This window comes from Heterocephalus glaber, unplaced genomic scaffold (genome assembly GCF_053883595.1).
Source record: "Heterocephalus glaber isolate CG9 unplaced genomic scaffold, H.glaber_assembly_v1.0 deba00001479, whole genome shotgun sequence".
NCBI lineage: Eukaryota > Metazoa > Chordata > Mammalia > Rodentia > Bathyergidae > Heterocephalus > Heterocephalus glaber.
The window spans coordinates 10,530,175-10,556,651 of NW_028258316.1; the positions used below are offsets into that span (position 1 = coordinate 10,530,175).

General features: G+C 54.0%; 1 protein-coding gene across 1 annotated transcript; it reads right to left on the reverse strand.

The window, feature by feature from the left end:
• Positions 1–1,059: 1,059 nt before the first annotated feature.
• On the reverse strand, positions 1,060–25,926 carry Adgrd2 (adhesion G protein-coupled receptor D2). The gene is given in 19 exon segments (XM_087183388.1): positions 1,060–1,271; positions 1,896–5,542; positions 5,864–6,191; positions 6,619–6,772; positions 6,996–7,098; positions 7,638–7,741; positions 8,338–8,479; positions 9,119–9,174; positions 11,889–11,975; positions 20,023–20,128; positions 20,357–20,483; positions 20,769–20,903; positions 21,574–21,685; positions 22,765–23,043; positions 23,285–23,370; positions 23,691–23,810; positions 24,086–24,661; positions 24,973–25,408; positions 25,891–25,926. Coding segments are annotated over 18 exon segments (3,186 nt in total). The 3' UTR covers positions 1,060–1,271; positions 1,896–5,343.
• Positions 25,927–26,477: the final 551 nt, after the last annotated feature.

Here is a 26,477-nt window from a genome sequence, read left to right on the forward strand (position 1 = left end):
TAGCAGTGACTACTATGGAAGGAAAAAGGTGACCCTCTCCTTGGCACCTGCAGAACCAAAGCAGGGACCCTAGTTCCTGCCCCAGGGCACTGTCCAATCTTGTAAGTGGAGACTCTTGATCAGATTATAATCCAGTGTGATGGAACTGAGCAAGATAAAATGAGGAAGTGATCAGTTCTATTCCTGGGGAGACAGGAGAAAGGGCAGGAAGGTTTTATAGCTGAACTGCCACCAAAATTGGGTTTTGAAGGATGCCTAGGAGTTCACCAGCTGAAGAGAGGTTGGGGTAGTCCAGGCAGAAAGAACAGTGTGAGAGCAAAGGGATGGAAGGAGGTCAGCGGGCAGTGTTTCGAGAGTGAAGAGGGCAGTGGAAGGGTACAGAACAAAGAAGGGTGTCTCTGAATCCTGTCAGCAGTCCTTAGAATTGTTTGGGGCAAGACAGGGGACTCAGCCTCCCGATAGGTTTCGTCTCAGACCCACCAGGAGGGGTTCAGGGTCTCGGTACTTCTCACACAGTCCTCCTCTGCCTCATCCACACCCCACCTCCAGCCTCGGCCCTGGGCTCTGCCAGAGTTGGAGGCCCCAGGCTCCTTGCTGCCTGGCCCTGCCTTGGGCCAGGCCAGCATTAAGCTCGGTGCTGAGCCCGAGGCATCCTGAGCCTCTCTACTTGCTGACCCGGAGGGCCCTGAGACTCGGGGAAGAATCTCACTGGTGGCCGCACAGCGTTTGGGCCTGGCCCTCTGCTGTCACTTGGGAGCTGTCTGCTCCCTTCTCTGCCACCCCTGTGCTGTGTGGCTTGGGGGACCCCAGGTCTGAGGAATGGAACTGTACCCCTCTTCTGCACCGGAGGGGAGTGGTGGTCTTGGCTGACTCCCAGCCCTAAGGTGATAAAGGGCTTGGGGACACCAGTGCCAGGGACCCACCATGGTGACCAGGCTGGGTCCCAAAGCCAAAGTGGCTGCTTCTACCCACACACCCCAGGGAGCCTGGTGTCTCTGTCCCCTCCCAGGCTAGAAGGACCCCAGACACAGACCGCAGAGCCTCAACTGCACCGTTTATTATCAGACACTGCAGAGCATGGGGCAAGGTGGGGGACAAGCTGCAGACGAGAGGGGGATGGGGGATGGGGGAAGCCCCGGGGCGGGGCCACACCCCCAGGTGAGGCTGCAGCGGCTGGTGCTGGCTGCTGTCCTCACTTGGGACAGCCAGATGCGCCTCACATCCAGGTCGGGATTCGGGGATGAGGTCCCCAGGCCGGCTGAGCTAGATACCTGGGGTGGGGGGGCAGTTCTTTGAGTGGCTGCCAGGACCTCGCAGCCCCAGACGGGGTGGGGGTTGGGGGAGACCCTGGGTGGGAAGCCTGGCTTCCGTCACCCTGGCTGACACCCCTCAGGGCCCCTCGGAGCCTCCGTTTCTCCATCTAAGGCCAGCGCACAACCCCAGGGTTCCTTGGGCTTTTAGGAGGAGCGTGGCGGCACCGTGAGGGACACACGTCGGGCAGCCCCCCCCCCCCCCGGGCCCGGAGTGTGTGTGTGGGGGCGGAAGCCGGCAGCATTGCGAGGCTGAGGCCAGGGCTAGGGCTGGGGTCCGAAGGGTGGGGCCGAGGTGGAAGCGGCTCCGTTGCTACGGAGCGGCCCTAGCAACGCACCCATTCAGCAGAGACAAAGGCGCTGTCACTTGAGCGCAGAGGCGCCGTGGGGCTCTTGTTCCCTCCCGCAGACGCCGCGCCCGCGGGTGCGGGGGTGGAGTAGGGGGTGGGGTACCCCTCGGTTCACCCGACTGGCCTACAGGGGGCGCCTGGCCCATCTTGCTAAAGAGGAGCCCGGGCCTGACGTGGGTTCCCCTGTGCCTGCGCGCACACCTATGGAACTGGAGCCGTGCCTCAGTTTCCCCACCTGTGCATGTTGGCCTGGCTTCTGCTTTGGGGCAGGGCAGCAGGTTTCCCAGGTCACTGCCAAGAGCTCCTTAGCCAGGCCTCTGGGTCCTGGGTGGGAATGCCAGTGTACAGGCACTGGGTTTGATCCCCAGGATGGGGCCTGAATGTGTGACTCAGGTTGAAGAGGCTGGCAGGCAGTGGGGTCCCCAGGGCTCCCTGACCTCAGTCCTCTCCCTGAGCAGGGCCTGGCATAGCCCAGGACCCTCACGGGGGACTTTCAGGCCAGCTGGGGGCGGCAGCATGAGGGGACAGTCCCTCGGCTGGGGGAGGTCAGTATGGATGCTTCTGACAACTGGCCCTGGGGGCCAGGTCAGAGGTCTTGGGCCCAAGGGGTGGGGGACCAGTACCTGAGGCCTTGAATGTTGTCAGCTCCACGGCCTGAGGACAGAGGGACAGGGTGGGCCCCCGCTCGGCTTCCCCTGCACCAGGGCCCTTGGCTACCTTGGAGATGGCGCCTCCCTCCACCTGGTGGCCTTGGCATTCAGGCTGTGCTGCAGCCTGCACTGCAGCTCCCGGGAGCTGAGTCCAGGTCCCCAGGGCCTGCAGCTACCGCCGCGTCCCAACCCTGCCTGATGCCCAGCCTCACCAGTCTCTCGGGCTCTGTGATGGAGGAGAAGGCTTCGGGGATCCTGGAGCAAGGGGTGCCTGGCAGGGGAAGCACGTGGAGCTGGGAGACAGGAAGCCCTCCCTGCTCTCACCCTGCTGGGGCTTCCTGGTCAAATCCCCCATCCCAGATCAGCGAAAGGAAGCAGGCCCAGCATGGTGTGCAGGAGCGGATGGGGGCTGGACTGGCACTGGGACCATTTAACCCACACACTCACCCGTCTGCAGGAACCTCCCCCCTCTGTTACTGGAGGGAAAGTCACCCCACAAGCCCCACCCTTGCCTGGGCACCAGAAGTTCCTGCTTCCTCCAGGTGGTGGTAGTTGGGGGGTTGGGGAAAAGCTTTTTTTTTTTTTTTGAGAGAGGTCCTGGATATGTAGTTTAGACTGGCCTTGAACTCACTACAATGGCCAGGCTGGCCTCGAATACACGGAGGTCCTCCTGCCTCAGCCTCCTGATTGCTGGGATTACAGGTGTGTACCATCACGACTGGCTCAACAAATCATTTCTAAGCCATTTCTCAAGGTTCCAGTCTCCTAGGCCTCAATTTCTTGTCTTTCAAACAAGCTGACAAGGTGTGTCACTGTCCTCCGGGCCCTGCCTGCGCACTGGGGAAACTGAGGCACGGCAGGGTGGTAAGGCCAGACCTCTGAGAGCCCCATCTCTTCCTGGGGGACCCCAGGCTGCGGGGCTGTCCTGGGAGCGCGTCTGGAAGGTACGGGCGTGGGCGTCGGGTCCCCCGCTGGTCCCCGGGAGCGCTGCTTTCTTCTTTGTCACCCTCGGAACAGCGCCGAGGTGAGGCGGGAGACCTTTCTGCCCGGCCTGGGCCCCGCCCGCGACCTCGACTCACCTCCCCGTTGCAGGCGGCGTAGACCAGGAAGATGTAGGGCCCCTGGGGACAGAGCCGGGGTCACTGCCGGGAGCCCCTGCCCACCCCACCCCGCCCCTCCGCCGCCTTGCCTGGGGTTGCGGTGCCCCCCAGTGGTCACTGGACACAGAGAGACGGCCTAGCCCTGCCGCCAGGGGGCGTCTCTGACCTCCGTCCCTCGGGCCCCACGCACACTGCCCATCCCTGCAGCCCGGCCACCCTGCAGAGGTGGAGGGACACTTTCCAATGCTGCAAGGCCTTGTCATCTGGAAAGGGGGACCGGCCGACACCCCCGGAAGCATTCTCCCCATGTGACGGACAAGGGCCCCGTGCCCTGAGGTAGGGGGACACAGGAATGGGTCTCAAGGTGCAGTGTGGCCCAGCAGGTGGGGTTTGGAGCCTAGCACGGAAAGGGCAGCAGCTCGTGCCCTGAGCCCAGGCCTGGGGGACAAAGGGGCATGGGGACCCCCAGGGCTGGAAGCTGGAGCCCATGGTTCCAGTTCCCAGCACCAAATGAGACAGACGGCACTTTCCCCTGTGGCCCCAAGGTGGCCCCTGGTGACAGCCCCCAGAGCCAGCCTGCACCCTCTCTGCAGCCTCAGCACTGGCCTCCCTCCGGCCCCTCTCACCCGCCTCACCAGAGCAAAGACATCTTTCCAAACTGCCACCTGGCTACGCCAGCACCTGCCTGGCACCTCCATGGCTGCCAAGCTGCCCTGTGACAGCATCCGGCCTCCTTGTAACAGCTGTGAAGGCCCTCTGTGGTCTGGCTCCCCACACACTCCATTTCTTACCAGTCCTCCTCCTTTTCCTCATGTTTCCCCCAAGGTTCCTTGGCTTGAAACTTGCTTTTCAGGACTGGGAATTGAACCTAGGGCCTTTACACTGAGTTACCTCTCAGACCTTTAAAAATTTTTTATCTTAAGGTAGCGTCTCACTAAATTGCCAAATTGCCTAGGTTGGCTTCAAACTTGGGATCTTCCTGCCTCAGCCTCCCAATGTCCTGGGATTACACTCAGCCTTGAAACATTCTTTTCTCTCTCCCTGTAGAGCCTTCAGGTCTTAGCCCTCCAGGATGTTCCCATTCTGTAAGCGGCCCCCCGTCCCCACCCTGGCCTGACTGTCCCTGGTCTCCAGCCTCAACTGTATCACACCATGGTAGGTCTGTCTCTCCCTCACACCGAGACCTGCACAGGTCTGGTTTACCTTGTCCAAGACTCACAGTGAGACTCTCCCCACCAGGTAGGTGTGAGCCACAGCTAGTTATAGAAGTGACGCTTTGTTCTCTACTACCTGGTGACTGGGTGGAGAAAGCCAGCCAGGGTCACAAGATGCCTGGGGCAGCGATGCCAGGGCCAGAGCTGGAAGGGGACCCCACGAGGTGCAAGAACACAGGGCTGGGAGGTGGGTCTGGATTTGGGGCCCAATGCTGCTCCTTCCCACTCTGATCCCTTGGGCGAGTGAGTGCAGGAGGCCTCGGTTTCCCCACTGAGATGGACAGGGAGACAGAAACAGATCCACCAGAGCAAGCATCCAGACATCAGAAGTGGCTGTCACCACCTCAGCCCCATCTCCCCTGGTCTCCCAGGGGAGCCGGGGGCTCTGAGGACACAGGGGCTGACTGATGTCCAGGGCTCGTCCCTGTCCAGCCTGGGTCCTGGGTGCCCCCACTCTTCAGCCCAGAGAGGGACCCAGGATGAGGAGAGCAGGGCGGGGGGGTGACAGGCAACAGGGAGAGGTGTGGGAGCCCAGGGGCGAAGCAGGGGCAGGAGACCTGCCTGGTGCTCCCCTCCCTCCCAGACCTCAGCTCCCAGGGCCGTCACTGGTCACTGTGTGTGCCTATCTGGGTCCCCCAAGAGCAGGGACCTAGTGGGCCTCGTATCGGTGTTCCCAGGACGCAGGGCTTCTCAGGCGCTTCCCAGCGGTCCCCAAGTCATCACGGGCTACTCGTCAGTGCCCCACCGCTGTCGGCCCTGCAGTGGCTGCGGACCCAGGGGCCAGGGCCGGGAGGTACCTGGAGGGAATTGAGACCCACAGTGGCGTAGGCCCAGGCTGGGCTAAGGTGCACCAGGATGCCAACCAGTCAGGTGAGGCCCAGGATGGGCAGCAGGACCAGCACTGGCTTCACCGTAGCCCTGTGGAGGGTGGGCAGGGCTAGGTGGAGCAGGGCAGAGCACGGGAGCCTCACGGGGGTCCACACCCCACTCCTGGGACTGCAAGTCCCCTGCTTAGGTGGGACTCAGGCTGCCGCAATCTTCTGGCCCTCTCCTGTCCCCTTCCCAGACACCCAGAGGTGCCGTGGAGTTGGCACCAGATCTCCAGCCCTTTCTGAGTTTCTATCTTGAGCACAGCCACACCCCTAACACAGACCCCTGTGCTCACACCCACCAGCCCCACACGGGTGGCAGCTGGCCCTGTGCACCCCACTTCACCCTGGCCTCCAGTCCTGGCCTCACCACATCTGGACCCTGAGCTGCTGCTGCTGCAGGCCGGGCTTCGGCCTCAGCATGCGTGTGCGGTGGCGGGCACTGGACACGGTGACCATCACCACACGAACCAGGATGCAGGTGTTGCCCTGGAGAGGTGGGGTCAGCGGCCAAAGGGAGCGGGTCCCTGACATGTCCCACCCCGGAAGCCCCTCCCGGCTCACAGCCAGCATGAAGAGTACAGGCCCCTCGAAAGCCCAGATGGCATCTGTGTGCACATTGAGCCAGTAGTGTCCTGACGCCATGTAGTCACCAGGGCTTGTGGCCAGGGTAACAGCCACAATGACCACAGGGGCACCTAGGGAGAGAAGAAGTGGCCTCAGGCTGTGCCACTCACCCTCCTGTACTGGGGATTGAACGCAGGGCTGCTGCACTGAGCTACATCCCCAGCCTATTTTAAAATTTTTTATTTTAAGACAGGGTCTCGCTGAGTTGCCCAGGCTGTGCTAGAACTTGCCATCCTCCTGCCTCAGTCTCCCAGAGTGCTGGATGACAGCTGTGTGCCACCACGCCTGGTTATGTCACCACTTCTCTCTCCAGGACCCAGCCCCTGAGCCCCGACTGGAGCTCAGTGTCTCCTAGAGGCGCCCTACTGGGGGACACCAAGGAGATCTGGGAGCAGGACTGGGTGGGCCCAATCCTGTGGGTGGCCAGGAGCCATGCAAGCTTGGGAGTCGGGGGCAGAGACAGAGGGGGGTCAACGCAGAGCGGGGCGCGGGCCTCACCCCAGCCTGCAGCATAGTACAGCCACATCCTGGGGCTGGGGTGCATGCTCACGGCCACCACCTTGCTCCAGAGCAGCAGCCCCTGCACCAGCATCCAGGAAAACGCAACCAAGAAGAGGAGATGCATTGCAGCTGTGATGGCCACACAAGCCACCTGTGGGGAGGGGGGGCCCCCGCTGAGGCCCTCCCGGGGCCCCACACCCATGCTTGGCATTGCCACCCCCACAGGGATAGTGGGGGATCTCTGCATGGGCCCTGGGCTCCACCCTCTGGGGCCTTTCCCCTGGGCCCTGCTCCTCCCAGGCGAAGATGGCAGGGGCGAGGGGACAACAGAGCAGCCGCAGGTGCTTTCCTGCCCCCGCCCCACTACTGCCCACCTGCTTGGCCTTTGCCCACTCGCTGGCCATGAGGAAGCCCTCAGCAGAGGCCAGGGAGAAGGTGAGGTTCTTGTGGACTGTGGTCCGCTCCGATTTGGGGACCCTGGACAGCAGGAGTCGGTGAACAAGGATAGCACCACTGGCCCCTGTGCCCTGAAAGGCTCACGTGCTGGGGGTGGCTTTGGGAGGTGACTGGATCGTGGAGGTGCTGCATTCGTTAGTGGATAAATACACTGATGAGCTCGTAGCTGAACAAGCTGGGGCGGGGCCTGGCTGGAAGGGGGAGTCATGGGGTGGGGTCTGGGGGGTTCATCGCCCTCCCCAGCTCCTCGCTTCTTGTTCTGCTTCCTGGCTGCCCTGATGAAAGCAACTTTCCTCTGTGAGATCTCCCTGCCCTGGAACCAGCCATGGATGGAATCCTCTAAGAACCCTGAGCCCAGAGCAACTCTTAAATTTTTGCTGTCAGGTATCATGTCCCAGAGATGAGAAAGGGACTAAGGGTGACTGCACAGCGGCCCAGCATACCCCAAGGGGAGGCCTCCCTGCATGGTCACTGTGGCCAAGTGGACAGACACCGGCCCGAGGGGCTGTGGAGGCCCAAAAGGAGCAGCATATGGCCCAGGCGCTAGGAGCTGTCCTCACCCGGCCACCAGGAAGAGCAAGAAGGTGGTGGCGAGGGTGCAGAAGGACACGCCACAGCCCACAAATGAGAGAGTCCTCAGCAGTGACTCCTCCTCAGGGCCTCTCTGCAGGGAGGGACAGAGAAGACCTGTCACCGCCCCCCCCACTGGACCCCTCCCGTGCTGCATGGGAAAGTAATGGCACCAGCTGGCCAGGCCAGGCCTGCACACAGTAGGGGCATGGTGAGTGGGCACCAGCACTCTCCTGCTGGGTCCCTAAACTGGCCCCAGCTGGCCCTACCTCCAGTGATTCAGCAGAACTGGAGTCACCCGTATGCCACAGGAAGGAGGTCCCCTGGGACAATGACTGCCCACAGGGGGAGCACAGAACCATTAAAAATGGGGCTGTGGATGGGCCTCACCCGGGCCAGGGCTTCAGCCACAGCCGAGACCCCTGCGGAACACCAGACCGCAGGCCCCAGGCTCTCCGGGACACCACGGGGCACCCAAAGCCGTTACCACTGTGCCCTCTCAGAGGCCCAGGCCTTGGTCCATGACCTGCCCTTCTCTGTCTTTCCAGTGTGGGGACTCGTGTGACCGGCCTGCCGTTCCTGCCCCACCTCCTCGCCCTTGCACAGATCAGCCCTCTGTTTGGGGTGTCTTCCCTCGGCCTTTTGCTTGGTGCCTGCTCATCCTGTAAGAGCCAGTTAAGTCCCTCTCACCTGGACATCGCACACCTGCAGCAGGATGGCGAAGTTGGTGCTGTGGTCGCAGAAGCAGGCAGCTGAGTCCTGGTACAGGGCGAGCACGGAGCAGCCGGTAGTGGCCCAGGAACCCCGTCTCTGGGCTAACCCCATCTCTGGGCTTGGGGGCAGGAGGAAGCAGAAGGCTCTTGAGCTGGGGTGGCCACAGGGCCATGGCAGCGGCAGGCAGGGGACGGCTTCTCCCAGTGCCTGGGCTCACTGCTGTCCTGCCTCCAACCAGCTGTGTGACCTTGGCCAGGCACTGCCCTGCTGTGGGCCTCAGTTTCCCATCTGTCAAATGCACTCTACCTTCTCAGGGATGGCGGGAGGAGGAGCTGATGCCAGTGACTGCCTTTCTTGCTGACACTGGTGACTAAGCGGCTGTGACTGGTGTCTACTCCCTCAGCTAAAGACCAGGCCAAGGAGCTGGGCCAATTCCTGGACCCTTCAGTGAGCCAGGCCCTGGCCTCACACAGGTTCAAAATCAAGCTCCATTTCATGGATGAGTCTCCTCTTAGGCATCTCACAGTGACTGTCACCTCCTTTGCATACCTCCTGGGACAGGGAGCTCACTACCTCCTGGGTAACACAGTCCCTGCCCAGCTCATCCTGTAGCCGGGTGGGTCCTGGAATTGACTTAGCACAGCTGTGCCTGGAGGTCAAACACTTGTCTGCATCCTGCCTCATGTGTGAAGAGAACTGATGTCTTTAAAAAAAAAACAACCTGCCTTATTTCAATAACCTGGAAATGGAAACTCACCTTGTACTGAAGTTCCAGAAAGCACAGACAGGCTCCACCAGCTTCCTGGGGAAGGCCTAGGGTGGAAACAAGAACAGGGCAGGGGCGTGAGTGGGGTGGGGGGTGAAGAAGGGGCTGGAGGGAAGGCGACATGGGTGCGTGCCCCTTCTAGCATCATGTGCAGGACGGAAGAAATGGGACCAAGGACATGGGCATGGGCTGGGAGCCATTAACTACCACACAGCTGGGCATGGTGGCACACACCTGTAATCCCAGAACTTAGGAGGCTGAGGCAGGAGGATGGCCATGAGTTCAAGGCCAGCCTGGGCTATGTGGTGACGCTCTGTAGCCAACCAACTTTTTTGTAGTCAAAAAGCCAAACCAAACCAAACCAAACACTACCCCACTCTTCCCTGCATCTGGTGAGATGGACTTGGGGTCTCTGGCTACTGACACACAAAGATCGCCATGGTTCATTGTTCAGTAAAGAAAATTGCACACCGTGATGCACAGCTGAGCGTTAAGGTCCACGTAGCTGTGAACACACACACACACAAACACACACACACACACACACACATGGTCTCTGAGCAAACACACACCTGATAGGTCTACATCTGGATGGAATATAATGAACGCATTAGCTATTTTGTAATTAAACAAGGACAACAAGGCGATCGATTTTATACCCTGTCACTAGCAATGAGGAGACATCAGGAGGCCCATGGTACGAGCCCCAGGCCGGGGAGCAGACAAAGCCTAAGCTTGGGACTTGGGTCATCGTCCTGACCAGGGAGAGCAACAGCAGTGGCACTTCCTGGTGTTTGCCAGTCACTTTCAGGCCCTGTAGTATAACTGATTGCCATAGCAACCGAGGAGAAAAGCGTAAGTTTGTATAACTTCAGGGGAGCACACAGAAGCACCGAGTGGGTGTAGCCTGCTGCAGATCGCATAGCTCCGAGCCGAGCCTGTGCCCTTCTTTGAAGGAACACTCCATGTTCCTTCTTCCACTTGTAACCACGACTCCAGGGAATGTATCCTTTCTCAGACTGGCTGAAGTATCCTATATATTCATTTGTTCATAATATATTCCCTTGCTGGATGTGACAGTACATGCCTGAAATCCCAGTATTCTGGAAGGCTGAGACAGGAGGATTGCAAGTTCAAGGCCAGCCTGGGTAACTTAGCAACTTAAAATAAAAAGGGCTGGGGATGTAGCTCAGTGCCAAGGTCCTGAGTTCAATCCCAGAACTGTAAACAAAACAAAACAAAACAAAACTCCTGGGTCTCAGGTACTATGTTAGGTGCCAGGACACAAACAAAACCATCCCTACAGTCTTAAAATGGATGATTACTGCGCCCCTGGTGGCCTTTCAAGGATGTAAGCTGGAACATAAATGTAGCTGTACACTCCAAAGTCACCAAACTTGTGTGCCCAGGCCTCCAAGCCAGGAAGTGGCCTCCAGACTAAGAATGGATTAGGAGTGAGGACTGTTGCAGGCTGGGTGGGGCTAATTGGCATAGACAACGCCCTGCAGGTTCCTGAAGGTCAGGTTCACTTCAGACCACTCCTGTGCGGGGCTGCACGTGCCAGGACAGAGCAGCAGGTGACAGTCTAGCAAAGGACACTGTCACTGAGTCAATGCAGAAGACACCAGCAGGGGAAGTGAAAAAGCACCATGCTCACGTGGCTCAGTGGGAAGAGCAAGGGTTTTAGTTCTGTGAAAGGAGGGACATGTTGGTAGTGGTCGTTTTGACCAAGATGGCGCCAAAGGCTAAGAAGGACGCTCCCGCCCCCAACAGAGCCAAAGCAAAGGCTGCGAAGGCCAAGAAGGCAGCGTTGAGAGGCGTCCACAGCTTCAAAGAAGATCCTCTGTCACCCCCTTCAGGAGGCCAAGGCACTGTGGTCTTGGAAGCAGCCCACATGTCCCTGGAAGAGTGGCCCCTGGAGGGACGTGTTGGCCTCACAACGAAGACCACAGACAGCAGCCCCATCGGGTTCATTGTGGACGTCAAGGCCAACGTGCTGTGATCACACAGGCTGAGCAGCAGCTCAGTGACGTGGATGAGGCCAAGGTCAAGCCCTGACCAGGCCTGAGGGACGGACGGACAGATGGAGGCGTGGATTTGACCATTCCTGATCGTGACACCCCGAATGCTGCCAAAAACCAAAGATCATCTAACCTGATTTCAGCTGGCTAATTCCAAATGCACACTTCATCATTAAAAAAGAGTGATATTTATAGTATTCTGTGCCCAGAAAAAGACTGGAGGGAAAGGTACCAAAATGTTCACAGTGCTTACCTCTGGGTAATAGGATTTTTGTCTTCTTTATCCCTTTCTGTATTTTCCAAATCTCCCACAATGAGTTATAAAATTTATTTTCTTTATAAAATATTTAAAACTATATTTTGAATGGGTAAATGAATCTCAAAGTGAGTCCTTCGAGGATGATTAGCAGGTACGCAGGGGAGCAGCTGGGTGGGAGGAGAACATCCCGTGCTCTACCGTGTCCATCCCCAAGCTTTTTGGCACCGCGGACTGGATTCATGGAAGACAATTTTTCCACGGACAGTGGGTGGCAGCAGTGGGGTGGTTTCAGGATTAGATTCTCACAAGGAACTCGGGTAACCCACATCCCTCGCATGTGCAGTTCACAGTGGGGTTTGCACTCCTGTGAGAATCTAATGCCACTGCTGATCTGACAGGAGGTGGAGCTCAGGTGGTGATGCAAGCAATGAGAGTGGGTGTAAATAAACAGGTGATGCTTCACTCGCTCACCTCCACTCACCTTCCGCTGTGCAGTCTGATTCCCAACAGGCCATGGTCCAGGACTAGTTGGGGTTGGGGGCCTCTGCTCGATAGCATAGTAGAGTAACTATGGTTGACAACAGTTATATTGCAAAGTAGTTAGTAGAAGGGTTTTGAATGTTCAAATGACAAATGATGGAGGTGATGAATATGTCACTTACCCCAATCTGATCATTGCACGCAGCACACATTGTACTAATATATGACACTGTACCTCATAAGTATGTTCAATGATTATATGCCCATTAAAATGTATTAAAAGTTAGTCCTTTTTTTTTCTTTTGGGACCAGGGATTGAACCCGGGACCTTGCACTTGCAAGGCAGGCGGCATACCCAAATAACTTATATCAATTAAAGACCTACAACTCACAACTTGAAGTCTTTCTGCCAAGAAAACGGTAGGCCTAGATGACTTCACTGAAGCCTACTGAACATTTGCAGAGGGGGAGAGAACATTTCCCAGCTTACTTCATGAGACCAGCATTAATCTGTTAGCAAAATCAGGGGGAGATTACAAGAAAACTACAGAACAGGTTATTCATGAACATAAGTGAAAAAGTTATTAACAAAATACTAGAAATTGGGCCCACCAATAGATAGAAGGATAATACACTATAAGCAAGTGTATTCTTACATATTAGCAATGAATGATTCAAAATCAAAAACAATACCATCTATAGTCATATCTAAAACTATGGAATACTTTGGGACACATCTCTCAATGCTGAGAAAAATTTAAGAAAACCTAATAAACAGGGGTATATAGCTTGATTGTGGATTAGAAGTCATTACTGAGACACCAGTTCTCCCAAACTGATGTCTAGGTTCAAAATCCAGGTGAGTTTTTCTGTTGATATTGACTAGATGATACTAAAATGTGTACGGGAATGAAAAAACCCAGCTTAGCCAAAGGAAATTTGAAAAAAAAGAAAAAAGAGCAAGGATAGAGATCAATGGAACAGAATAAAGAACCACGTATAGCACTACATATTTGTGGACAATTGATTTTCAGCAAAGGTGATGTGGTGATTCAATGGGGAAAGAATAATCTTTTCATCAAGTGGTGTAAGACTGGGTGTCTACATCGAGAAAAATGAACTTTGGTCCCTACCTTACACAACAGACAGAAATTAACTTGAAATACATCATAACTCAACATAAAAGCTATAATGATAAACTTTCCTGAGAATATCTGTGTGACCTTAGGGTTGGTAAAGCTTTTTGAGGATACAAAATCATGAGCCATGCAAGAAAAAAAAAAGAATAAATTGGACTTCATCACAATTTAAAACTTATCTTCTAAAGGCACTGTTAAGAAAGTGAAAAGGCCAACCATAGACTAAGAGAAATTATTCACAAAACATGTATCTGAAAAAGGGCTTGCAAGGACCTTCTGGGAAGATGGTGGAGTGGTGAACAGCAGGGAAACAGCCTCTCTGAAATTTGGTGTCCAGACACTGGAATATAGCAATGTGAGAAAGAGAGGAAGGAGGGAAGTGGGTCCCCAGGACCTAGAAAGAATCTGAATTGAGAATTGAAGCCTACGGGGAGAGCAGAGAGATAGACTTCAACAAAGAAGGAGGTGGCAAGTGGTGCTTTCTCTCTAATCCCTGACTCACTATGTGGGAAGGGTGACTTGAACTTGCAGACACACTGTGACTACTGGCAACCCCAGAGGCCTCCATGGAGAAATGCACTGGTGGAACGGAGCAGTGGATATAACAGACAGCAGTGGCTCGTGAGTTATTTGGGTTCAGACATCCCCCAGGAGAGGGTGATTTGCTGGTGGCCATCTTGGAGAGGGCCCAACTGAGCTCAGAACTCAGAGTAGCTACAGGCTGGCTCCATCAGTGTGAGGGAGAACTGAATTCAAACTAGCAGGAGGCACACAAGGTGTTGCAGGCTGAACAAAATGGGTTCCAGCCTCACAGCCAGAAAGCAGCCTGGGTTTCAGAACTAAAGGTGCAGGCTTGCTGGGATTATCCATTATCCTGCCATAAATCTACAGCTGGCTTGTTGGGATTAATCAACATGGATCTGGACTCTGTCTGTCTACTTTGTCTAACAGTGACAGCAGAGACATGCCTTAAAGTAGACTTTCCCCTCATATTTTCTTTTTTTGTTTCCTTTTCTTGATTATTTGCTCATTATTATTATTATTTTTTGTACTGGGGATCAAAGTTGAGACATTGTGCTTGTGAGGCAGGCACCGGAACAACTGAGCTAAATCCCCGGCCCTTGCTCTTGTTTTTATATAAGTGTGAATATTGTTTCTAGTGGGGTTTTTTGTTGTTGTTCTATTCTGTACTTGTTTTGATTTCTTCCCTCTTTCTTCTCCTGTCTTTTTCACCAGTTTCCCAAAGTTTGTAGAATCTTTGTTCTCCAGCCTTGCTTCTAAGCAGTTCCTCTTCTTCTATTTTTCTATTTTTTCCCCATAGCCTCTTTTAAATTTTCACTCTGAGGGTAAAATTGCCATACTGAGGGCATATTTACTATATACAAGTTTCTAGTTTGTTTTAGATTTTGTTATATAACCACAAATCTAGATCATACAATTAAAGGTGGCAAATTAATAGTTACCAGAGTTCATCATTTTCTAGGCTGTATTTGATGTTATCCTTGTTGCTGATTATACTACTTTAGCGAAGGTGACATAGTTGTTCTAATCAGTTGTATGTCCTGGTGTGCCAAGAGTGAGATTACCTAAGGGTAATAAACGATACTATAGGCTAGTGCCAAAGAACCAGGAGCTAGGCCAAATAGGCAGCAACTTCTCATCCCAAATAAATTGAAGAGGTACAATCTTGCAACAGACTCAACACCCAAAAGCCAGCAACACCTGGAAAACATCTTTGAGAAGTAGTCAAGACTACTAGATTTAATAACCAAATTCAATAGCATAGCTGGATACAAAGTGAACACTCAAAAATCAGCAGCATTCCTGTACACAAATACAAACTGAGAGAGAAATTAGGGGAACCCATACCTTTCACAATAGCATCCAAAAAAAGAACTACCTAGGAATCAATCTTACAAATAAAGTAAAAGACTTTTACATGGAAAACTACAGTACTCTGAAAAAGTTCGAAGAGGATATCAGAAAATGGAAAGGTAGGGGTGGGGATATAGCTCAGTGGTGCTGCCACCTGCCTCACAAGCGCAAGGTTCCAAGTACCAAAAAAAAAAAAGAAAAGAAAAGAAAATGGAAAGGTAGGAAGAACCAATATAGTAAAAATGGCCATACTTCCAAAATTATTATACTGATTTAATGCAATCCCAATCAAAATTCCAATAGCATATCTCACAGAATTAGAGAAAACAATCCTAAAATTCATTTGGAACCAGAGAGACATAGAATAGCAAAAGCAGTTCTGGGGTAAGGCATAGGGCATCACAATCCCTGACTTGAAATTATTCTACAAAGATACTGTGATAAAAATAGCATGGTAAAGCTTCTGCACTGCAAGAGAAACCACCAATAGAGCTAAGAGACAACCTACAATGTGGGAAAAAATTTTTAGCAGCTGTACCTCAGAAAAAGGACTACTATCTAGAATATATAAAGAACTGAAAAAAAATCAGACCCCACAAATTTAAAGACCCAATTAAAAAATGGGCATCTGAAATGAACAGATATTTCTCAGACAAAGAAGTAAAAGCAGCAAATAAATATATGAAAAAATGTTCAACATCACTGGTGATTTGAGAGATGCAGATGAAAACAACACTGAGATTCCACGTCACCCCAGAAAGAATGGCTGCTATCAAGAAATCAACCAATGGAACCGGGGATTTAGCTCAATGGTGCCCCCGCCTGCCTCGCAAGCACAAGGTCCTGAGTTCGATCCCGTATACCAAAAAAAAAAAAAAAAAAGAAAGAAAGAAATCAACCAATAACAAATGCTGGTGGGGGTGTGGGGAGAAAGGAACCCTTCTCCATTGTTGGTGGGAGTGCAGACTGGTGCAACCACTGTGGAAATCAGTATGGAGATACCTCAAAGAACTAGGACTAGAGGTCCAATTTGACCCAGCTATTCCCCTGCTGGGTATCTTCCCAAAAGAATTAAAAGAATTATACCACAGATATATGCACACCCATGTTTACAGTGGCACAGTTTGTAATAGCTAAAGCTTGGAAACAGCCCAAGTGCCCATCAACTGGAAACTGGATAAAGAAGATGTGGTGTTTTTTTTTTATAAAATGGAGTACTATTCAGCCATAAAGATTGAGAAACTAGAGATACTTATAGCTAAATAGATGCATATTGAGGCCATACTCTTAAGTGAAATAAATAGGACACACATGTGTAAATACCGAACAGTTTTTCTGGTGTGAGAAACTGAAAGTGTAAATAAGGATTAAAATGAATAAATGATAATGTGAAATAGGAAGAAAAGGGACAAAGGGGTAGGGGAAGTGGGAGAGGAGGGGGGAAGGAAAAATTATGAGAAAAGGAAAAAATTGAAACAAAGTCTTTGTAAATAGGGAAGGGTGGAGGGGGGTGACAGGAGGACAGGGAATGGGGAAAAAATAAGAACTAAGATACATCATGTACAGGTACAAGTTCCCAATGATAAATGTAAATGTATTGTATACCTAAAATGTACCAATAAGAGAATTTAAGAAAAAAACCCAACAGCATGGTAATGGCAAATAAAAAACAGACCTGAGGCCTGGGGATTTAGCTCAGTGGTGCCGCCATCTGCCTCGCAAGCACAAAGTCCCAGGTTCGATCCCCAGTACAAAAAAAAAATGACCTGAGGATCAGTGGAACAGATTAGAAGATGCAGAAACAACCCCAAACATACCCAGCCACCTTATCTTTGACAAAGGAGCTGAACACCTTCACTGGAAGAAAGACAGCCTCTTTAATAAACGGTGCTGGAAAAATTGGCTTTCCACATACTGAAAATTAAAACTAGACCCACATCTTTCACCACGCACTAACCTAAAATCAAAATGGATCAAAGATCTAAATATTGACACAGCGCCGGGTATGGTGGTGCATGTCTGCAATTCTAGCACTTGGGAGGCTGAGGCAGGAGGATCGCCAAGAGTTTGAGGTCAGCCCGGGCTACATAGCAAGTTCAGGGCCAGCCTGAACTACAAAGGGACACCTTGCCTCAAAACGACAACAGCAACAACAAAAAATTAAAACAGAAACACTAAATCTGCTGGAAGAGATGGTAGGTAGAATGCTTGAAGACACAGTGTAGGCAAAGACTTTACGAATAAAACCCAGATCACACAGGAACTATCACAAAGAATCAACTGGGATCTCATCTTATTAAAAAGCTTTTGTGAGCAAAAGAAACCAACGGAGTGAAGAGACAACCCACAGTGTGGTAAAAAAATTTTGCTAGCTGTACCTCAGAAAAAGGACTACTATCTAGAATATATAAAGAACTCAAAAAAATCAGACCCCTCAAATTTAAAGACTCAATCCAAAAATGGGGATCTGAAATGAATAGACATTTCTCAGATGAAGAATTAGAAATAGTAAATAAATATATGAAAAAATGTTCAACATTTGAGAGATGCAAATTAAAACAACACTGAGATTCCATTTCACTCCAGAAAGAATGGCTGCTATCAAGAAATCAGCTGCTGGGCATGGATCTAAATATTGAAACAGAGCTGGGTGTGGTGGGGCATGTCTGCAGTTCTAGCACTTGGGAGGCTGAGGCGGGAGGATCACTGTGAGTTTGAGGTTTGACTACATAGTAAGTTCAAGGCCAGCCTGAACTGCATAGTGAGGCCCTGTTTTCAAAATAAAAAAAATAATCAGCCAATAACAAATTCTAGAGGGGATGTGGGGGAAAAGGAACCCTTCTCCACTGTTGGTGGGAGTGTAGACTGGTGTACCACTGTGGAAGTCAGTGGGGAGATACCTCAAAAAACTAAAGCTAGAGGTTCCATTTGACCCAGCTATTCCCCTTCTTGATCTTCCTGAAAGGATTAAAAGCATCCTACCATACATAGTGATATATGCACACCCATGTTTATAGTGGCACAGTTCATAGCAGCTAAATCTTGGAAATAGCCCAAAGGCCCATCAACTCATGAATGGATAAAGAAGATGTGATTTGTGTGTGTGTGTGTGTGTGTGTGTGTGTGGTACTGGGGATTGAACTCAGGACCTTGTGGTTTCGAGGCAGGTGCAGTGCCACTGGGCTAAATCCCCAGCCCCAGAAGATGTGATTTTTTAAAACAATGGAATACTACTCTGCCTTAAAGAAGGATAAGCTTGAGACATTTCTAGCTCAATGGATGCACCTTAAGACCATACTCTTAAGTGAGATAAATCGGACACACATGTTTAAATACCATATTGTTTCTCTGGTATGAGAAACCAAAAGTGAAAATAGAACCAAAATGTGTAATAGATTTTGGAAGATGGGAGGAATAGATTCTAATGAGAGGGGAACAAGGGAGGGGGGAGGGGAAAAGGAAAGAAGGGACAAGAAAAAAGGAATAGAAGGAAAAAATGGAACACAAGCTTTTGTAAATAAGGAGGGGAAGATGGGTCGAAGAGGGGGAATGGGAAAAAAAGAAGCAAGATATATCATATACAGTACAAATTTCCTATGATGAAAGTTATCATTATGTATATCCAAAATGTACCAATAAAGGTTTTGCTTGATAAAAATGGGGCCTTGTGTCCAAAGTATATAAAGAATTCTTACAACTTGAAAATGGAACAAAAAATAATTGGGGAAAGGTTCGAATATACATTTAAGAAAAGAAGGTACATGCATGTCCCACAAGGGAATAAAAGATGCTCAAGCTCACTGGCCTTCAAGGAACTGCAACTTTCAGCCACAATGAGATGCCCATGCATAAGCAGCATAAAGAATGACACTGGGAAGACTGACAAGATGTCGCACAGGCATGGAGCAACTGGGACTCTCGTGTGCTGTGCTGGTGAAATGGGAATGGTGCATCCACCAAGAAAAACAGGCTGCCCTATCTTTTCAAGGTTAAAATGCACTTCTGATGTAACCCACCAGGTCCAATGCCAGGAATTTACCCAATAGAAAAAACCCATATGTCCACAGAATGGCTTGTATGTGAGTGCACATAGCAGATATATTAATAATAGCCCAAACTGAAAACAACTAAAATCTCCATTAACAGGTAAATGGAATAACAAATGATGGTAATCCACACAATGGAATACTACTCCACGCTGAAAAAGAACAAACCACCAAAATGTGCAAACTGTGGATGATTCTCAAAAATGCCATCCACACAACAGAAGCCAGACCTCATTCACTCTGATTCTATTTATAATAAGCTCTAGAAAAGAGAGACACAATCTATAGTCAAAAGCAGAGCAGTGATTTCCTCATATGGATGCTGACTAGGGAAACGCACAAAGAACCCCTTAGGAAAGCCGAGATGTTCCAAACCTCGACTGGGGCAGTGGTACATGGGAATATACACTGGTTTAGACTTGTCAAATGCACACTTCATTACAGGTCTATGCAGCCGACCCCCTGTACCTTTGTGTTCTGCATTCATAGACTTAACCAACTGGAAGTGGAAAGTGTATATTTAATTGCTGTCCCGAAAGGGAGGCCTCTGGGTGTCACCTATAAGGGGCGTGACATGTCTTGGCACTCTTTCCATGTCAGTTTACAGAGACTCACCTCACTCGGCGCAGGACTTTGGCTGCCTCGTGGCACCATCAGGGCACCAGGGTAGATGGACAGGCGTGTTGTCCACACCCCAGGAAGCTGGAGGCAGGGAAGCCCCAATAGCTCCCCATGTTCAGCCAGCGCCCAGGGGCATCTGGTTTTATGAGTGCCACAGCCCTGGAATGAAACCCTTGCTCTTGCCACTTAAAACTGGGGGCAACGACATCGCGTCTCCTGAGGGCGACAGGGAGCGGGTGGTGGGAGAGTTAAATGCCTGCTGATTATTTGAGGCTCAGGGTTCCTGAGGGCACCGATATAAAGTAAGTGAGCGAGATGTCACTTCCCTTCCTGTTCCCTTAAGGACAGAGAGGGTTGCTGTAATAGTGTTTCCCTGATGTTTAGACCTTGGTTGTGAACGACACACACAGTATTGGGCATGGGAGGGGCACTGGTACTCAGGAGCCCCCAGTACCTGGGCCTGGTGCTGCAGGTGGAAGGTCACGGCAGTGCTGACTGGCCCGGCAGCGTCTCACACCTCGGAGGAGAGGATGGCTGAGCCCACCTGGGTGCTCAGGAACCTGCAGGGAGGACGGGGCATTTGAAGCGGCTGTGGGGGCACAGGCCCTGTGGTGCAGACAGTGCCTTCTGCACTCAAGCACAGCACTCAGGGCGCTGGGCCCCCTCCCTGTGCTGGTGGCCCTGTCCCCTCCAAGTCTCGGGACTGAAGCCAGGACCCTAGCGGAGTGAGCTGTGTCCCACCAGCCTCCCTCTCCGCCTGCCCAACATAGCGGCTGGGTCCCCCTCACCTCTGCAGCCTGCTCGCCTCCTCCTTCGGGCTGGCAGGGAGCTTGGGCTCCAGGCTGGGCGCCCCCAGGGTGCGCTGGAAGACACTAGATGAGAACCAGCTGTGGATGGCGGTGACTCCAGACAGGCCTGGCTGAGGGCGAGGGGGCCCCAAGACGTGGCCAGGTGACTGGGCAGGTGCTACCAGCTGGCTCTGAGGGGAGGGGTCTCCACTTCACAGGCAGGGAAACTGAGGCTCACCGCTTAGCCTCGACACTCCGACGTCCTCTGTCCTTTGTCCTATTCCCCATCCCTGCACAGCCTCAGGTGGGGCCTTCCTCTCCCATGCACTTCTGAGGAAAAATCTGTGGGTTAAATGAAGAGGCTAAGCGACACTACTGCAGGGCAGGTGCTTTTACCCTGGTCCTCACCCACCTTTCCCGAGGAGCTGCCGCACTTCCCCGGGGGGGATGTGGATGTGGCCAGGCCCCTCCGGGTGCCCGCCAGGCATCGTGAACATGTAGCCAGTGGTGCTGGCCTCCCTCAGGTGCAGGCTCCAAACCTGCAGGCCTGGAATGAAGCGGTTGGCAGCCGGGCCTTGGGCAGCGTGCCCTGGCCCTCTGCAGAGCACGATGTAGAAGCTGCAGCTGGCAGCTCCACAGGGTCACCTGCCCCTGTGTGGTCACAGGCCTGAGGCCACCATTCTTGCTCTGGGAGGCCCAGCCACTGGCCCAAGGGTGGGACCTGAGCACTAGTGAGCCACCAGAAGCCAGTGGGTGCCAGAGGACATGAATTTGTGCTTGAAGGCCACCATAGTTGGCCTCCACACTCAATCTCCAAACATTTCCTGAATATGCACTTGGCCGGGCCCTGAGCACAGTTGGCTCAGAAGCACCCCACGGCACTCAGGGAGTGTCAGGACGAGGGAGACAGTCCTGGTATATAATCACCACAAAGGCAACAAGAGGAATCTTCAGATGCTGGGCTGATGGGGCAGGGACAAACTATCAGGCCAGAGCTCAAACTGGGGACAGCTTCCTAGATAGGAGCAGATGTTCAAGCAGGGTTCTGAAGGATGAACAGGAGTTTGCTAGGAGATCAAGAGAGAAACAGCATTCTGGGTGGAAGACAAAGCACAGGCAAAGGGAGAAATAGCATGGAGGGTCTGTGGAAGTGCAGAGAGCTTCCCAAAGCCAGGCTGAGAGCTGAGCCCAGCTGTGGGTGGTGGGTGACAGCTCACCCACGTGGTGGTACTGGATGTGTATCTGAGGCCGCTCAGGGCTCAGCGTAGTTCTCAGCAGGGGTGCCAGGTGCTGCGTGGTCCTCACCAGGGCCATAGATCCGCCAACCACCTGGGAGGAAGGGACCCCCTCAGCACCACCGACACTCTGTAACGGCTGCCGGAGCCCCGCCCTGGGGACAGCAGATTCTCAATGCCCTGTGAGGTGACCACACTGCTCCAGACCCTGCAAGCCTCCTTGGGGGCTTGGGATCAAGTCCCGGGTCCCCAGACAGGCGCTGGAAGCCCTGCCTGGCCCAGCACTCCCTGTTCCATTCCCATCTCTCTCAAGCCCCCATTCCCAGTGACAGTGAAGGCTTTCTGGCACTCAGTGCCTGCCAGCCTGTCACCTGCCAATGGGAGCACATGCAGGTGGTGGGCCACACGTCCCCCAACTCTAACTCAATGCTAACCCCATAACAGGTGCCTGGATTTTAATTTTTTAAAAAGCCACATCGGGGGTGAGACTAGGGGAGCGAAGGGATGGCACACGCTAGCGGGACACCTGCTTATGCTCGGCAAGTCACCCAAGTCACCAGTAACTCCTCCCCATTGTGTCACCAAGACCAGTGTGACAGTCCCCCTTCTCCAGGCCAGAAAACTGATGTTCAGAGCCCAGCCTTTCCCAGCCTGCCATAGTGCCTGAGATCCCCAGTCAATTTGGCTTGCATGCTGCCTCTGATGGGAAGCTCACTTTCTGTCCTGGTGACAGGACCAGCCCGCCAGGCAATGCCATCTCCACCCCTACCCCCCAGGCCCGATTCTGTCCTGAGGTGACACAGTGCCACGTCTAAGCCTTCGGCCCCAGAGATCTGTGGCCCATGTCCACGGCTGAGGCCCCATGGACCGGGATGAGGACTCCAACGGCCTCTCCAGTGGATAGGGTCTTTCTCGTACTCAGGTGGGAAGCAGGTTCTTGGACATGGGAAGGCCCTTCCTAATTCATAGCTCTTAATCAGTCTTAACCACAGACACGGTTGTTTAGGTAGATTCAACTTAGAAACTAGACAAAAGAGGAGCTTCTTTCCTCCAAGGGATGGGGAGATAGAGAAATGGCTGCTGACTCACCCACAGCGACACAAGACAGGGGCCAAGCCAGGACCAGAGCCCAGAGCCCAGAGCCCAGGCCCCTGGCCAGCCCTGCCACCTCACCTTGCTGATGGACAGCCATGCACCAGCCAACTGCTCCTCCAGGGCCAGGCTGGTCACAGACATGATGCCCCGGCCCAGCTGCTCCCAGGGCCCCACCAAGGGTTCTGGCTGCCCCGCCCCTAGGGCTGAAGCCCTCTTCAGGAAGTGCAAAACAGCCAGCAGCACTTCGGGCCCCAGGCAAGGCTCCTGTACCAGCACTCTCTCCAGGACACTCAAGAAGCTGCAGGCCTTGTTCAGGGATAGCGGCCTGGGGGTTTTGGAGAGGGGGTCTGGCAGGAGCTGTGGGTAAAGGAGCCATTGTCTGGCTGGAGCCACTTGGGCTCTGCCAGGGTCTCCTTGGTGGGTGCAGGTGACACTTGCCACAAGCTCTTAGTTCTCAAGGGCTCCTAAATAGGGAAGATGAACAGCCTCAGTTGCTGCGGATGCATCGGGCGGGTGTCCCCTTTTGGGGGAGGAAACTGAGGTACACTGAGGTGACCCTAGTGGCCCCAGACCCTACAGTCTCCTGGGAGGGGCTCACCACAGTGTCGTTGGCCAACTCATTGACTTGGCTGATAACATCTTGGCCGGGCCAGGACTGGACATCCTGCAGCTGCTGATAGGTCTCTGTAAAGGGGTAGATGCCAGCCTGCTCAGCGACCCCATCCCCATTATGTGATGCCCAGGGCAAGAAACCCACATCCACAGCTGGAGCCTTGTACACAGTGTGCTAGACAGAGAAATTGAGGCACCAGCAGCAAAACCACTTGGCCAAGGTCGCTGTGCTGGGATCTAGGCCCAGGTCTGTGTGGCTCCACTGCCCTGTGGCCTAGATCCTGCGTAGGCCCTGTAGCTCGAAGCTGTTGAATCCCCTGACTCTGCCAACAGCTGGTTGCTCAGCTCGATGCGTCCCCCTCAGCAGAGCCTAGGGCACAGGCCCCGCGCACCTTTCCCGTAGCAGCAGAGGAAGCGCCGCCGCTGCAGGCAGAACTCAGAGCTCCTCGCTGCCCTGCCCTGGCTGCTGTTGCCGGGACCAGGGTTCCACGCGGGGCACTCCTCTGAGAGAACTGGCAGGACAGGGGACGGGTCAAGGCCGCACAAGGCTCCCGAGCTGTCATGTGACCCACCCACCTTGGGGGCCCGGAAGGTGCGGGTACACCTTTGGCCAGCGCCAACTCAGTGCCAGGCTACTACGGAAGGGCGAGGCCAGAGTTGGGTCCCGCGGGACGGCAAAGGGGTGCGCCGAGTTAGGCTTCCTGAAGGGAAGATACCTGGAGCCAGAGGGTGAGGCCTGAGCGCGCCCGCCAGGGGAGGGGCGGGGCCTGGCGGGCAGGGCGCCTACCCGGGCAAAGAAGGAGCACGCGCACTGTGGGCAGCAGTGAGGGCGTGACGTCCAGGGCGCCCGGGTCCCAGCGGAAGAGCAAGTAGCCTGGGGGCGGCGCGCGGCCTCGTGACCGGACCAGCTGCGCGGGGCTCAGCGCTCTGGCCCACAGGTGGAAGTCAATGAGTTTGCCGCTAAAAGCGTCTGGAGCTGAGAAGCCGCCTCCCGGGGTGCCCTGATCTTGGCCCAGGACTAAGATGCCACCGGGCGGCACCGGGTGGCCCGTGCCCAGTCCCCGCGCCCCTGCGCGCCTCTGCCCGTCGGCGAACAGCGCCCAGCGCCCGCCGCGCTGCTCCCACGTGGCGCACACGTGGTGCCGGCGACCGTCGGCCCGGGAGGCGACCAGGAAGGGCGCGTGGTGGCCGCGCACCACGAGGGCAGCCCGCACGGCGCCCCCGGGCTCCGCAAAGTCGCGGAGCTGCAGCGCGTTGGGCAGACCGGGAGCAGCGAGGGAGAAGAGCGCGGCGGCGTCGGGAGAAGCCCCGTCCCACTGCACGCTCCGCTCGCCAAACACTAGGACAGCGGTGGTGTGTGCGCCTGCGGGGACACGCGGGCCGGGGCCTCAGTTTCCCTAGCGGCGCATGACCCTCCCCTCTCAGCTTCTGAATGCAATTTGACGCATCTGCGAGGCCCCTCCTGGGATTTGGGGTGCCTCCTGCCCCCGGAAAAGAAGAAGCGAAGGTCCTAGGTTCCCTGCCCCAAAGGTCAAGCCGTATTTCCAGTCTAGGCAAGGGAACCTGGAGGTACAGTGAGGTGTTACTTTGGGCGCTTACCACGACTATTGTCACCGTGGGCTTCCATCTCTGAAGGACCCCTGAGCCCCTGCCTCACACCAGGCCCTCACTCACGCCTCCGAGGGGGTCTCTGCAGAAAGGCTTCACTTTGGCCCACCCAGACGGAGTCTCGAAGCTGTGGAGCAAGAACTTCATCGGGAGGCCCCAGGGCCAGGTGGCCAAAGCGCTGTTCGCAGGACTCTTGGGCTTGCCACCAGCTGAGCCGCTGACCTGGGAACTTACAAATCCTGTCCATGGTCTCCACCACCTCGCCTGGGGCCACCAGGTCTGGAGGGCATAGGAGAGGGCCTGGGAGCGCATCTTGTGGGCCTTCAACCTCTGCAGTGGGCAGGGCCAACCAAGGACATAGTGCTGGGACCCTTTTGGCCCTGGACGGACTTGGCCCCTTGCTATGTTCTGTGATCTGGTCAGACCTACTCCCTTGGCAGAGCCTTTCCAGACCTGTGCCACAGGAATGAGGTGGACACGAGTGGAGCTTTCCATCCAGGGCCTCCCATGGTGGGGTCTGAGCTTAATCTCGTTTCTTCTCTTCCTTGGCTTTGGAGGAGGGGGGATCTTCATACCAACCTGCGGCCCCAGGGTTCCTTGATTCAGTTGGGAAGTCGGAGGAGGTGCCAGAGAGACTTTGGATCTGAGAGAAGAACACAGGTGGGCCTTGGCCAGGTGTCCCCTCCCCTGTGCAATCACTGAATGCCTACTGTGTGCTCCGGGGGCTGCGGTGGAAGCTGCAGGCTTTGGGATCGGTGTGATCTTGGGCAGGTCACTCCTCTGCCCTGAGCGATTCAGCCTTGTGAAAAATAAAGCTGGTGAATGAGGGTTAGCACCTCACAGGTGCTTTTACTCTATTTCTATGCCCAGGCTCATCTTTCATAACCTTTGCAGTGGCCTCATGATGTAGGGTGGCCACTTGGAACCCTAGCATCTTTGAGTCCCCTTATAGTCCCGCAAATCTCTTTTCCAAAGCTCAGGTACCAGGAGGTAGAGGAGGCAGTAGCACCAGCGGGCCATTCTGGATATCTGGATCCAGCAGGGGCAGTGGAGGGACGGCAGGGTCACAGGCCTGGCCTGTGTGGGCTGAGAAAGAAAAGTAAAGGAAAGTAGCTCAGCATCCTGCCTGGCTACCCCCTCTGACTCCGGCAGGGTCACGGCGCCCTTTATTTTGGTCCCAGATCTCACTGGGCTGGGAGCCAACCAGGGATTGGAGCCCTGGAAAGTGTGGCCACCCGCAGAGGATGACATTTGCTTGCACAAGGGGATGGTCTCTGGGAGCCCCTTCAAGACTGAAGCTGGGAAACAGTCTCCCCGGTGAGCAGTGAGGGTGGGAAGCAGCACAGGTGATGGGTAGAGGTGGGGCTCCCGTGGCGTCCAAGGCTCTGCCTCATCTGTCCCATTGTTCCCCATTTGGCCACCTGTTCACCTGCTCCTCAAACTGCAGCCTTTTCCACAATCCCTAGGTATCATCGGTTCTCCAGATCTCTGTCCTCCACACCGGGGATTGAACCCAGGACCTCTGCACTGTTATCTCTCCAGCTGTTTTCATTTTTTATTTTTAAAATTTT